Source organism: Centruroides sculpturatus, unplaced genomic scaffold, assembly GCF_000671375.1.
Source record: "Centruroides sculpturatus isolate CEXI.00-Female unplaced genomic scaffold, Cexi_2.0 scaffold1644, whole genome shotgun sequence".
Lineage (NCBI taxonomy): Eukaryota > Metazoa > Arthropoda > Arachnida > Scorpiones > Buthidae > Centruroides > Centruroides sculpturatus.
Genome location: NW_019385784.1, coordinates 127,214 through 143,196, shown reverse-complemented (window position 1 = coordinate 143,196; position 15,983 = coordinate 127,214). Strand labels below are relative to the sequence as shown.

Genomic DNA, 15,983 nt, shown 5'->3' with positions numbered 1-15,983 from the left:
TGAATACTGTGGCATTGTGGAGATTAGCAGCGAGCGATCCGAAAATAAAAAGAAATTTTGGAGGGAGTTTTTGCATCTGACGATCTACCGTTTCGAGTTGGTAATAAACAATTTTTTATAATTAATTTGGATGAAAAAAATAAGCCTGGAAGTCATTGGGTATCAGTATTTTTTATGAAAAGATAAAAATTCTTGCGTTTATTACGATAGTTATGGATTAAAACCAAGAAAAGCAAGTATCATGAGATTTATAAAACGAAATTCAAAAAAATATTGTTGGAATAATATTATTCATCAAAGTTTGTTTTCCTTAAACTGTGGTTATTTCTGCTTATATTTTTTATATAAAATTAATAGAAATCTATGTTTATCAGAACTGCATGTAACAGATAAATTTTATAACGATGAATTTGTTAAAAATTTTGTTAAAAATAATTTTCATTTATCAAAACCGATTGTAATAACCAATAACCAGTGTTGTAATTCAATAAAATAAAATCTATTTAAAATATGAAAATTGTGTTTTTTATTCACAAAACTTACTATTCATTTTTCTGCTATCCGAACCTCTGGCAGTATTTATACTGATACAGGATTTTCCTTAATAAACAAGTTATGCATTCACCCTGACCCACAAAAATAGGTAACCGGATTTTTCCAATTCGACTTGACAGGACATGTTACAGATTTTCCTATTCGACTTGACAGGACATGTTACGGGATTAGGTTAATCTATCATGTTTTTTTTTTTTAAAAAAAAAAAGACAATAATCATCTGATTTGGTGTGAATATCGAGGTGTTTTTTATATATGAGTTAGGGTTAGATATAATACTGATTATATCCAACAGAATTATGTACTTTTTCAATACTTAAAATATAAAGAAGTTTTATTTAATACATACCTGTTTTCAAGGAAGAATTCTTATCCTCAGATGTAATGGTAACAGAGAGCAACATAAGTTTTTTATTATCTAGAGATTATATACGTTTTAAGTTTTAAAAAAAAAATGATTTTGTTCTTAAAGAAAAATATAATTTTTGGTGTTAGTGATTGATATCGGCAAGTGAATTATGGTAAATATTTTTACTGATCTTTATAGATAATATACAACTTGTTGCTAGATCCAAATCGAATTTCGTCTTTTGTTTTCACCACCTCTTTTCTTATCAAAATCAAATTCTACAATTAGTTTAATTTTATTTAAGTTTTCATTATATCATCAATGATGTTACTAATATCACTAGTATAGAGAAACAAAAACTGTCATAATATAATTTCTTAACAGAATTATTAGGCAAAGAAAGCTGTCCTTTAGTGCAGTAGTTTTAAGAAAAAAAAAAACAGCTGGGAAAAACAGCTGTACCCCAGTTAAAAAACAAAAAACATTTGCGAAAAACAGGTGTGCCCTTGTACCCAGTTAAAAGACAAAAAACACAGCTGTCCCTAGTTGGAAGACACAGCTGGGAAAAAAAGGTATGGTCCTAGTACCCCGGTTAGAAGACAGCTGTAGACAGCTGTCCCTAGTGCGGTAGTTTGAAGACAAAAAACACGGCGTGGGAAAACAGCTGTACCCTAGCACCGTAGTTAGAAGACAAAAACACAGCTGTCCGAGTTAAAAGACCAGCTGCATTCCCACGATCTAGATAATAACTAGTGATGTAACGAATATTCTGCCACTATTCAGTATTCGGCCTATTCGGCCTATTTTTTACTATTCGGCCGAATACCGAATATTTAATCACTACTCGGCCGAATATCGAATATTTAATCACTACTCGGCCGAATACCGAATACCTAAGAACAGGAGTAAGAAATAACAAAACACAGTAAATTAATCATTTTGGTAACTTTTATCAATGCTGAACATACATTTCAAGATTGAGAAAAAGCGCAATTTTTTGCTTATTTATGTAAAAGATCAAAGGAAAAAGTAATATAATTAAGTTATTTTTTAAGAGATCAAAAAATAACAAAGCAAATGAAATCTACCTACTTATTATGTAGTTTAGTCATCTATAAACCCGTATATAAAAGAACAAGTCCTGATAGGATAATTAACGCAAACCCAAAACTACTGGTGCTACAATCTTAAAAATTTGAGGGCGTGTTCCTTTTGTAAAGTTTAGACGTACTAAGAAAAAAATTTTACGAAATTAAATCCTAAAGGAGTGAAAAAGGGTAAAAAATTTGTATGAAAACTGCGTGGGCTTGTTTTACTGCGTGGGCACATTAAATCGAAACTTAAGTCATAAAATGTGAAAAAATGATAATTAATGATCTGTAATTTTATGAAATTATCCTTTATTATAAACTTGAATATTAAATTAACTTTTTTGTTTCATTGTACAAAATTATTTATTATAACTGAAGTCAATAAATGGTAGGTTATGATGCAGAAAAATCAAGTTTTCTGCATTAATGGGAAAAAGTCTGTACCTCTTTTCTTCGTATACGTTTCCTGCTTCACTAAAAAGCCTCTCTGAATACATGCTGCTTGCAGTAGCTGATAAGTACTTAGCAGCCAGTTTGACTAAACATGGGGAAAATTTAGATTTATGTGTAGCCCACCAGGCAAATGAATCGTCGTTTCTCTTTAAAGTTTTCATGCTCAAGGACATATCAAGGTCACCTGCTATGATGTTCTTTGAAGTAGAAGCTATTCCAGTTACGTCGGACGTTCAGCGCCGCCTTGCTGTAAGCCTAGACGTTTGACAATGGCGTTTGGAACGTCAGTGGAATCATGCTCGACGTTCCGAACGCCATTGTCAAACTTCTAGGCTTACAGGAAGGCGGCGCTGAACGTCCGACGTACACGTTTTCGCGATGAAAACTTCGGCCGCAACCTCTCTATTTACAGGTGTAGGTCATTTCATTGTTATCCACATTTGATATCATCACTTATAACATACTGCCATGACGCTAATGTCTGTCCGCTACAACTGTCAAGAATTAACGCGATTGAAGAAGTATAGTGACAGCAAGCCAATAGAGAGCAGGGTGCGCGATTCTTGCCATATAATGCGATTTGCGCGCCAATTTTCGTACGTGCGTTAATGAAGCCGAATAGTATGGCCGAATATTCGGTATTCGGCCTGAGGCCGAATATACTATTCGTTACATCACTAGTTATTAAGTTTGGACATAGTCTCTATGTACCCATCAGTAAAGTGGGAAATTATTGAAAAAAGCTTACTTAATTAATCTAGACATACATAACCGGTTATTAGAGTTAATAAAATATAGTTTTATGAATAATTACTTTCATATTGACGAGAAAATATATAGATAAAAAAATGGTATTAGCATGGGAACAGTATTTGGCTCAAAACTTGCCAAAATATGCATGATAGAAATAGATAAAAAATTACCAAACTTAAATGGAATAGTATTAATATCTTTTCCTTCTCTTCAACTGTAAAGGAAGATGAGAAGGTGTAACTTTTTAACGTCATAAAATTGTGCATCAGAGAAATATTCGTCTAAATCTTCTCATTTCATATAATTTTATGGATAAATTATTAACATCTATTTAAAGGCATACGGAAAAAAAATAGAAAGTTCTTTGTATTTGTCAACGTATTCATAATTACGAATTTAATACTGCTTTAAAAGTGATTGAAGTACGGGAATTTATAGTGAAAGGAGATAGTCCTGTTGAAATATTACATTTGCGGGACATAAAAACAATATCAACATTATATCGCGACAGATAAGTTTCTTGATCATTGGTTTGTCAGGTTCTCCAATTTAAATAAGAAAGATTAAAAAAAAGTAGAAAAAAGTCAGTTTATCTAATGAAAAAACTAGCAACGGTTGCTTAACTTTCCCAGCAATATTTCGTGGCATTTTCGTAATGATATTTTACTTTTAACTATTATAAAATGGCAAAAAGTTTAATTTTGAGAGTAGGGATGAGTTTTATAAAAAAATTTGTAAATGCTCATAACAAGTAAAATCGTCGTTAAGTACCTTCTTTATTCTCCACTCTTTCGATTTTTAATCACTAAAATTTAATAGCGTCCATCCCCCTAACAAATAAAACCTCCCAGCAAAATTTAAGAAATGTTTGACAAAAAACACAGAAATGTTTGACATAAAAACAGGAGTTATTAAGCTTGAAAGAGGATGAACAAAATCATGCACCACACACTCACTAATATCCATACATACAGAAAACACCCGATATTGTTTTTTGCATTTTTTGACGTTTTAAGGTGCCTCAGTCCAAACAATGTAAAATTCTTGGGAGACTATTTTTTTTTAACTGATCGCAATACTTTTATTTTGCTTTATATATAATACACCTTGAAAGTGATAACGATTATAATTGGAAGTAGACATCACAATTACTTTTATCGTTTAGGGAAGAAATTAATCCCCGAAAACAGGCAATTCTGACTCCTGTACATATAGTCAGTCAGTAAGTTTTTATTTGGCGCGGAATTACTGCCATAATACTCGACACGAGGTATCGATTTTCTTAAAAATTTCAATAAAATAAGCGGTATTTAAATAAGATTTTCAGGTTATTTTTCTAGGGATGAAAGAATAAATCAAACGAACAGATTTGAAGACAAACAGAAAAAGTTAGAGTAGACTTGGAATATGATGCTTCAATAATAAATAAAATCTATACTACAGAACTTTAATGGTATGGAATGACGAATGTTATATCAACGTTTATTTAATCTAGAGTTTAATACCAATTTCATTGTACAGTAGAATAAATAAGAAAAAAGCGAGAAAATTTAAAATACAACAGCGAATGAAAGCGAAAGATGAAAAGTGGTTTTGGCTTACAGCTTGAAAGACAAATTACTAATGATATAACGGCTCACCAGTGGCCAAGCGGTCTTCGTACCCTGAACACTGGGAGTTCGGTCATGAGTTCGCGCCTCGCTCGGAATAGCTGACCATGTGGAGTTTTCCGGGTTTCTCCACGTCTGTAACGCCTAAATAGAGGCCAGTTTCCCTTAAAAAGATTTCTCATAAGGCATCCTCTTAGGCAGGTCGACCAAGTGTTGTGTTGCCATAACTAAACAAACAAACTGTCCATAAATCAGACAGACCAACCCCCGAAAAATTCCTAGGGATTACTTTTACCTGTCCGGATTTGATCCCGGGTTCCCCAGGGCGGTAGGCTGCCACCTTAACCACTCGGCCATCCGGCCGACTAGAGATACTATTATGTGCCAGGCTGCAACATACAAATTTTTGAGAATTCGACCCAAACTCGAAACGAGTTCAGTGTCGGACCAACAACGAATTTCACCGAGAAATATACATCTATATTGGCATACCGCAAATACCGTCAATCCCCAATAGCCACTCTTCCTCCACAGAAAATTTCTCCAATTGGGAAAATTCTATCTCTGTGAATTACAACATACATTATTAAAAGGGACGTTCCCACTAAAAAAACTGGAAGTTTCCAGCACGTAGTTATAATTTTCTTACAAGTACGGCTTTAAATAAAATTGCTTGTAATTTATAAATTAAAAATATATTCAGTAAATAGTTTAAAGAATTTTATCAATTAATTTTCATACAATTCGTGTTATTCAGTTATTTAACTTTAGTTTAAAAATTACATTTATTAAGCAATAATATTTTGATAATTTATGTCAGATATTTCAACTGGAAAGATAATAATTATCTAGGAAACGTTTGTTAGTTCTCAGGGTTTTATAATTCCTGATAAAAAAATTATCTATAAAATGTTTTCACAAGTCATTCGATATTTACAGTTCTTTATTATCTGTGTATCAAGTAAGTATTACAAAAATTCGTATTTTTTACTTGAAACTTTCAGTTATATGAAAAAAAAAAATTGTTAGAATTTATCTCATATACCTGAAAATTGAATACGAACTTAATTAATATAAAGTTTAGCCCAAAAGTCAGATAACTGATATTTTAAACAACGCTTTAAATAATTCTAAGACCCTTTTAGAATCGCCGTTTCTTGAAGGACACCTGTGCACACACAATTTATCACGGGTAGTACGAGTAGTCTGTGAAGTTGACATACTCAATTCCGTTTTTTAAGTAACCTGTGCCATTCGTTTGCCAATATTTTAATTAAAATTATAAGAAATTCTGGCAATCTGGATATCCCATGGTTAAATACAATAGATAGAAGGAAAAACGCTCATAGTCATCATATTGTAAGGTGATGGTAATGTTTGTAAAGAGTAGCTAGAGGTACCAGTGGTAGAGAGTAACCAGGCGGTGAGAAACGATGTCGACACATCCGAAGAATTTCCGGGTAATTTTTGGCCCAAATTCGATCCCGGTCCTGCAGAATGTTAAGATGACGCGTTATCTTTGGCTCTGCGACTATCTAAAAGATGAAATAATTTTAAAATATATTCATATCATAAAATTACAAAAATGAAGGATAATATAATAAAATTTCGATGTCTTCTACACGGTGTTTTATGTTTTTACTCTCACAAAGGTAAATTTTTACAACTAACTTATGCTAGAGTAATTTTTAAACTCTTTATACGTAGCTTTATATGTCGGCAGAGAAGAGCCTAAATAAAAACGTCGGCTTTTCTAGTGTTGATTGAATTCCGATGGTCGGAATCCACATGCAGAATCCATCTTCAAAATGTTTTTGTATTAGTCTTCATGTGTGTAATTTTATTTATCTAGGTTAACTGACTTTTCGGCCACTCTACTAATATTTAAATGATTTTGAAATTAATTAATTAATACTTTTATTAATATTATTTTGTAAATTTAGGAATAATCTGCAGAAATGGCAATCATTTTACCAGTATTGTTTACATATGCTATGGTTGGGATTACTTTTGATTACAAAAATTATGTAAAAGAAAATTTTGCTATTTATGGCACTTTATATGATAAATCAACAGTAAGTAATAATATAACGAACTTTATATTAAAAAAATTTAATTGTTAAAATATATAAATTTATATTTTTAAGGTAAAAATCGATGAGAAATATTCTTCACAATATAAAGTGATCGAAATTCCTAAAGACGTCAGAGATCTTTATGATATTGATGCAAGATTATCTTTGCGTATGAAACTCTATTCTTATAGATCGAATTCTTTCATTGATAATTTAATTAAAAATTCTATCGGGAAAAAACGCAACGATGTAGAAATCCAAATTTATGTTCAATATCAAAAGGTATATAAAAAATACTGTATTATTCAGTAAAATTCAGATTATTATAATCCTCAAAAGTCGAATTACAACACGATAAAAGAAAAGGCACTGTGTTACAAAATTCGCAGGAAATAAAGAGTTGCTTGAAATATGCAAACCATCAAAAATAAGCAAAAAGAGATGCCAAGCAAATTCATTTATTTAATAACGAGTCTACGTACAAATGAAGTAATAAATTATATTATCTGCAACTATATGCTATTTACAATATTATCGATTATTGCCTTAGATGGACGTCATGTGACATCAATATAAAACGAAGCAAACATATAAATTAAAGGAAAAAGCTTTCAGTGAAGTTGTCAACCGATAAGGTACCATACAGGCTCAATTGGTAATAAATCGGTGCATATGACGTTCCTGTGCTGATATATATGAAATATGTACAAGGAATCACGCGAGTTTTTATCTTAAACCATAATGCTGGGTGTTGGCCACTCTACTTTCCCATGATAAGAATTACAATGTAGCGTTGCTTTTAAATTATCTTGCTTCCACTTCTGTCTAAGTTGAAATAGTTTTTAATATAGACAGAAGTAGGATTTATCGATGCATAATGCTTGTTTCTGCTCGAATTTTTAGTGTTGTCGAGTTCTCTACAGAGCCATGCACTGAATCCAGTATCACAGAGTTAATGGTATGCTTTTGGCATGTTCTCTGGCTTGGAAGCCAATCTCATGCAAATGTTTCTTAATTGTCTGTATTATTACAATTACACCACCAGTATTCTGTACATAAGCCATAATTACCCTTCAGCAGAAAAAGAATTATGCACTTTTAAGTTCCTAATATGTCAATTCATTATTTTTAAAGTTTGCTTTTGTACACTATTCCCACGTCGGCATTTTCTGAGTGTTTTTGAATTCACTATACCATTCAGCATTGCACAGTAATGATATTAAAGCACAAATGAGTAGAATTGGAATTGATGACAATCCATATTTATCTAAACTAAACAATCATGTTTTGGTAGATACCAATCACATAGCGTTGTATTATAATTTTTTATATTCTGTGCATACTGTAAACTTCTAACAGAATTTTCTGCATTTATTCGTGCCTCATAAGGAAGTGATATATTTCCAGTGTAACAATTTTTATGCCTCTTCCGTTACTATCTGTGACATAATTCGATACTGAAGTTTAACTATTTGCATATCACAGACTCCTCTTTTTTATAATTCTATAGACTGACGCCTTTTCTTTCATTGTATTGCAATTTTACTGTTGAAAAATTTAGTTTCTAATTTATTCGGGTTTTTATAAATAAAATAATGATATTAATAGAACTGTATTTTAATAGAGTATAGTAGGAATTCCCGAAGATGCTAAACCATCCTATGACTTAGAATCAAGGCTTAATAAATCTTCTAGCACTCATTTTGTCAAGAGAACAAGAAACGGTGCAATAATACAAATAACACTCATATTTCCTTGTAAATCTGAGGATCATCGACAAAAAGTTTTAAAGGTTGTACTAAGCCATTTACAAAAATCTGGTACATTCGATAAAAACTTTATTGGTAAGATCTTGTATTGTTTCTTAGTATTTATCAGTATTTTAAATTCTTTATATACTTGGCAAAACATAATTATTATTATTTTTAACTCTACCAGTCTTGTTAGCATCAAAAGGTTTGTGATTACGTGGTTTGATTATTGTGGATGCCTCACCACGCAGACAACAAGAATAAAATTAACAATACAGAGGTACTTTAGTTACCTCTGTGCTTTAATTTTATTCCTGTTGAACCGTGCTGAATTATTTATTGCTTTCTAGAAAATACCTATATGTAATGTTGTATAGATACCCAGTAGTCCAAATTAAATCATATTTTGTACACTGCTATTTCCGTACATACAGAAAAACTTCTGCAGCAAAATATTTAGTTCTCAAACCCATCACTAAGGAAATTGTGGCGCTTCAAGCGGCAAAACTAAACATAGCAAATTTATAGTGTACAGTACAAGTGTCGATTTTTCTAGGTATAAAACTGCCTATAGTAAATGAAATATTATTAGCATTATTGTAGACCGGTAGTGATGATCGTTTATGTGCCTTGTAATGCTGTTTAGTAAAAAGAATGCTAATGCTCCATTGAAAGTAACACATTAACGAATCACAGCGTTACATGTTCTGCAGAGGTGTGGTTTTGAACTAAACGTTTTCTTGGTGTTATATCTAATTATGTGATAAAATTAAATGCTAAAAACAAAAATCAAAGAGGTTTAAAATATAAATCAGAAATATAAACGGGTAAGTTATCAATCCTTGACTTATGATACATCACTGTGGATCGTTCTAGAAGAAAGAAGTCATAATGTGGATACCGAATTTGTCCTCGAAGTTTTCTTCTATATGTATCGTGAACATTCTAAAAAATTTCGCCGACAGGTGTATAAGGGATTCTTAATTTTCTTCATTCTCACTGTATTTTTTAGACCATGATTCCAGATAACTCATACATCAAAATAGCTCTGTTACACCTCACTGTTACATATATAGATTAAAAGAAGGCACTAAAAACGATTTGGAATATAAGTCTGTAATACATATCTTTATTGATATATTTGTATTGTTTTTTCACGTTCATAAACAAAAGAAAAAAGCGTAATGTCCTTAACACGAAGAAAACGGAAAAACAGTAAACTTCATCGTAAATTTAGAAGCACTGTACTGCAATTTATATAACATTTTTTTTACACTTTTCGAGTAAATTTTGAATTTATGTCATCAATTCCTTCTGCTCTGAAGAAGGCCATTTTTCATGCTCATAATGGATTCATCCTGGACTCCAAACATCGATAGAACCCAACTTAACTGAATCAACTCACCTATAAAAATTTCTGACTATTAGAGTAATCAGAATAAAGACACTGCATTCCCTTTACTCTTAAAAAATTCTGAGGAAAAAAGTAATTTATTCCAGTAAACAGTATTTACTTGTAGCCAGGTAGATAACGCCATTAAACACTGATAGTTGGCTATTAGTTCGCACCAACCAACGGGCTGGTATCATAAAATAGTTTTACCCGGTGCCATCCCATGTGTTGCGTTGCCGTCTTCCATTAAACCAAACCGAACGATTACATGTCTTTAAAAATTAACTTTCAAAGCAATTATTTCAATTTCCTAACATTACAGAACTTTCATCTGGCTTTTCTGTACTTTCAGGATGAATCTTTACTTCAAGGATTTAAAACTGAATGATTAATAAATTATTTTATGATAATCCTTAAATTAGAAGTAAAACGATATAATTATAAATTAGTAATATACTTTAATACTTTTTCCTTCAGAGGGACTTCAGAATGTCGAAAAAGAACTTGGAAGTGATTACCCTGGATTCTATTTTCGACAACAATATTGTGCTGGATGTAGATCATTCTTAAAAAATAACTTGAAAGATATTTTAGAAACAGCTGAAAATCTAAATGAGATGTTGAAAAATAACAATGGGGTTCCAATTAAGATGGAACTAGAAGATCTTTCAACTGTGTTTAAGGGTCTGCCAGCATTTGAAGAAAACCAGTAAGTTTTCTTTTAAATTCTAAAAGTATATTCTGAAGTAGACATAATTTCTAAAAGTTTGGCAAAAATTTTATGAATTTTAAAGGGAAATAATTAAAAAATTGGATGAAGTTGAAGAATTATACAACGATATTAAAATTGCAAGAGAAACTTTCTTAGATTGGGATTACGATAGACCTATACCGGATGATAATGACTCGGAAGAAGAAAAAATGGTAAATTTGTTTTTATAACTAAAACTATTTTTAAAATATAATATATTTAAAAAATAAAGAACATAAATAAGCATAAAACAAAGTATAATTTAACATACTAATGATTATTCCTGAAGTACTAACAAATTTTTAATGTTATTTAATGGTTTTACTTTTCTACAGGTTCGACAATTTCATGTTGATTTACAACATGCAAGAGATGCATTTACAGCAGCTATAATTAATCTAGATATTTCTTCATCGGCTTCAATAAATCAATTCGATGAAGCTTATAAGGCGTATGGACCTACAGACACACACGATCGGTTCCAAAAGAGATTGGAAGAAATACAAAAGAAATTCGATAAAATTCATTCTAAACATTAAGATATGCGTTTGTTGTTCAATGTATATTTTTTAATATGAATAAATATGTTACAATATAGAAGAGTTACAGACAAACTGAAATTTGGCGCATTCGAGCTTTGGATTCACTTTAGAAACAGGCTTTATCGGAGGAAGTTACGTAGATATTTGGCTGAAATCTTAACTTCTATATTAAGAGAAACTTTTATTTTTTTGTAAAATTTTTCGTATTCAAAAAATATAACTTTTTGTTGCTGGTTTGTTTGTTAATATATAAATATAAAATATGAAACTTAAAAAATTATTAACGGTGTTGGTCTCTCTCGATTCCCGAAAGATTCTATTTGGAAGTATTTAGTGACTCATAACTCGAATGACCTGAGATGAAACTTCACATAATTTGAGTAATGGAATCTTTACTTTTGATGTAATAACTTCATACTTAATGTTATCAATACTGTTGCTCATTAGCATTGATTTTCAATTATGTAGAGTTTTGTCTATTTAACAGATCATGGGAGAAGTTCGTCAAGAAGAACACGTTCTTGATTTCTCTCATTTTAAGTTAATGTTGCGAGAGATCGGATCAAAGTTTCCAGTAGGATGCATGGCAATCTACACTATGATATGTATATGTTATTTAAACAGGTAGTGAAACTTCCCATTGCTCAACTTTCAAATACGGACAATTAAAATATTTTTTACAGATTTATAATGGACAGGTTTCATTTGACACACGTATAAGATAATTACATATGTTAAAAGAGTATGGTAAATATACATAAATAAACAATGTAAATCACGTATAGTACACTCCAATAACACGGTAGATACGTTCCGTATTTTATGAATTCCATGTTGTACGAGTCACTTAAATACATGAGCAAATTACAGCCCAGCACGTGTGCAGTTTAGGAAGTACGGCTGTTTGAAAGGTTTTCTTCCATAAAATTTATCGATTTTAGACTAATTTGACTCAACATTTCCAAAACACGTATAATTTTTTGAGAATAATCAATATAAAATATGCTTTAAACAAAAAATTGTAAAATTACTTACCGAGTGTGCACCGTTTGACGATGCCATTGTTTAAGCTTGTTTTCGTCGCGGAGCGGCGCATCAAACGGCGGGCGCGTGTTTCCTAATAAGTTAGTTTTCTGCGAAAAATTCGCTGAACTTTGGAGACATCATTAATATAAATATAATTTTTATGGCCGTTAAATAATAAATGGTTTTTAGTAGGTCTGTTGCTCGTTTAAACTCAACTGTTTGTGCAATATCCGCTATTGGTCTAGATTCGACCAATCCTGTCGCGACACGAGTCGGCGATGACATTTTACCGTATTATACGAGTCTTTTTTAGTGTGTTTATACGAATACGATCGCAATTTTTTAGCCGCTTTATACGAATCCGTATTATACGAACCCGTTTTATAGGTGGTTTACTGTATACAGTACATCTTAATCTCGAGTGCGCGAGGCAAGAAGTAAATAGCGAAGTGATTAGTAAAGTCATATTAATTAATTAATTTAACCAACCAATAGACACGCTGTTCTTTCTTACGTAAGGAAGAGTGGAACTAGTTGTGACACAGACAAGCAGCGATAAAGCTTATAACTTTTTTCTTTGAGGCTGATATACTGAATGCCATCATTGCAACATTCTATGTATCCCTCTTAATATTGCATATGAATTAGAGAGAGAATATTGCGCAGCATTTAAGTTTTAATAATTAATGTGTTTTTAGGGTCGAAAAGTAAAATTTGCGTTTGTGGATTAAATTACGTAATAATAAATATAAATAATATTTTTGTCAATCCAGGAGTATTTCAAATGGTCAGAAGGCAAACAAAATGCAAAATTTCAAAACACAATTTACATAAACAGACGCGCTGTCTATAATTTAACAATTTTTATTTAAATTTATTGGGTCCATTAATTCCGACGCGATATCGGTAAGATATTCATAATTGTGGCATGCGAAATGTTACAAGATTACGTAAAGGCGGCTAAACAAATAGTCAGAAAGATGTATTTTACAGCACTTTTATATCTTTAGAATGTCTGTACTGTAATGTGTCACAAACCACTCTTTAAAAATATTTGTTTTATTAATCCTTCCCAAAATTCATTAAAACCAAACTAATGGAGATTTTCTATTTTTCATTAAATACGATATTAAGTTTACCATATGATGTCCTAAACTAGGCTCACCACCAATTGTTAATTCACCTTTTACGTTCTATCCGTAATGATTTTGTCTCAGTTTGTCGATTAAATGCGAAATATATTTTCGACATAACTGCGGGACAGATATAATTATTTGTTTAATAATTGCATTCCACCATTGTTATCATCATCATCATCAGGTTTATCCTCGGATTGAGACGATACTTCTTGAATTTCGTTTGGTACGACAGACACTTTGACAGATTCTTTTGGCGCATGAACTGTTCTCTGATATTTTGAAATCAGTTGACTTAATAATTTGACTTTACTATTGTCGGCAAAATCGGTGCTCTCGAGTAAATCCTCGATATTATTACCAATTCTTATTTTAGGTTATTGATATGCCGGTAAAAATTTGGGATGAACCAGTGCCATTTGCTTTGCCATTAGATTCTTTTTCCTATTACCTTACCAATTAGCCCTCCTACCATGGACAATAACGGCACCAGTAGAAGAGGAAGAAATCCACGAGATTGATTAACCAAAACTTTTTTCTTGGTATTTAAAGCAACATGTTTTTCACTTAATATCCTAATAATTTTTTTTATATTTTTATAATTTATGACCATCAGCGGGTATAATCCCTTTCCGCAAATTATCGCATATTTTCGCACAAAACTTTAATTTGATCGGAGTCGCTTCCTTGAACATTGCGCTTCGTTGAAAAGGAGTAGTCTTCGCTAAAAGCTCCAACATATGATAATTTTTATGTTCTATTGCGTGACCTTGTTATATTGCCATAGAATTAAGGCACTGCCGAACAGAAAAGTGATTCCTTGCACTTGATACAGAAATGACATTTTTGGCAACCTTTATTCAAAGAAGATCCTTACACCTGACGGTCTCGGACAGGCGATCTTCGCAGAGAGGCGATCCAAGAAAAAGACAATTACAATCGATTGATTTGCTCTGTATTCTGTTTGTACTTCGTGCATATTTTCCTTTAGGCGTGAAACGTTCGCATCAATGTGCACTGTCTTCTTAATTAAAATAATTTTTTATTTATATATTTATTTGAACAAACCAAATGGATATGTAAACCTTTTCTATTTGTTTACGGAAAAGTTAGAAAACAGTTTACAAAAATGAAAAAGAAACTAGAACGTGGGGTAAAACTTGATAAAGTGTTAAGCCAATGTCTATTGCACAGTATATTTTCTTTTTACTATATTTCTAAAGTTTAAGAAATTTATCTTATTATTATCTTATTGGACACTCTTGCAATGATTAACTATTTCAAAGATCGGCGATTTCAATGCAATTTAAAACATCAACAACAAACATTAAGGTTATTATATCATTCTGTACTTCTAACCTGTAAACACTATCATATTATAATGTGTAGTTTATATTTAGTTTATATAGTTTGTCTTTTTTCCATTTCTTTTCATGCTAATTGGAGTATTTTATGATGTGCATAGAAATACGTTCGATATTTCACAAAAACCCAAATAACTTCTAAAATAGTACAGTAGAAAGCGACTTTCTCAAGGTATTTTTTTAACTGTCTATCTCCATTCCGCCGAGTGAATTTTAAAAAAAAATCGTTTATAGTTTGCATTCTCGTGGCGTACCCTAACTGTGTACCAAACTTCAAGTTTTAATTCCTAATCGTTTTTGCCCTGGGTTTATTATTATCATTATATCAACCCATTTCGATTATATTAGATTTGCTAACAGGTGGGTCTATTTCTTTTAACTGTAGCCGAGAAAAGCACGCAACTGTATGCAGGATATTTCAATGTTGTTTTACTTATGTGGATCGGTGTTTAACTTTACATTACTTGGACTAGTGAATTTGTTTTAATCGTTTCATTATACTTCATATGTAATTGTTTCGTATTGTTAAATTTTACTTTTATTTGTGGCCCTTATGCCAAAGTGGTATTTTTGATATGCAGCAACTGACTTAGTTGCTGCCTACCAAAAATGTGTAATGTTTTCGTGATAAAATATCAAAATAGTAGTAGCCCGGGGCGTCCCCTAGTCGGCGTTCTTTACAAATTTCCATGAGGCACAGTTCCTTTAACTTTTTTGTTCTTATCAATATGTTCTACAGCTCTGTACAGTCCCAATCGTATCATACGGATCTATATTTCTATCTATTAAACATTCTAAAGAACTTTAAAATAGTTTAATTTGTTTATTTACCTTCGGTTGTAAACCTCCATTTTAAATCTATCCGCCATTTTTTCAGCAAATTTCCCGTGAGTCAATGCGCGACGTTCACTGGCTTGTAAGTCACGAGATGTTGTAAACATGCGGCGCAAGGTTAATCTAGGCATATAATAAGGCAAGGCAAGGCATATAATAATTATTTATACCATTACGCGGTAAAAATAATTAATTCGTATCAGTAATAAATTTGTATTACAATAAAAATAATTTATTGTTAATTTAAAATCGTCGCTAGGGCGCCTCTAGTGCCCATTTTTGGCATACCGTTACGCGGAC

General features: G+C 31.6%; 1 protein-coding gene across 1 annotated transcript; it reads left to right on the top strand.

Annotated features, from left to right (window-relative positions):
• Positions 1–5,729: 5,729 nt before the first annotated feature.
• LOC111642113 lies at positions 5,730–11,401 on the top strand. The gene is made up of 7 exons (XM_023388394.1): positions 5,730–5,772; positions 6,755–6,886; positions 6,959–7,168; positions 8,511–8,730; positions 10,508–10,739; positions 10,825–10,954; positions 11,117–11,401. Exons 2-7 carry the CDS (start codon positions 6,770–6,772, stop codon positions 11,318–11,320), a joined length of 1,113 nt encoding a protein of 370 aa, XP_023244162.1. The 5' UTR covers positions 5,730–5,772; positions 6,755–6,769; the 3' UTR covers positions 11,321–11,401.
• The last annotated feature ends 4,582 nt before the right edge of the window (positions 11,402–15,983 follow it).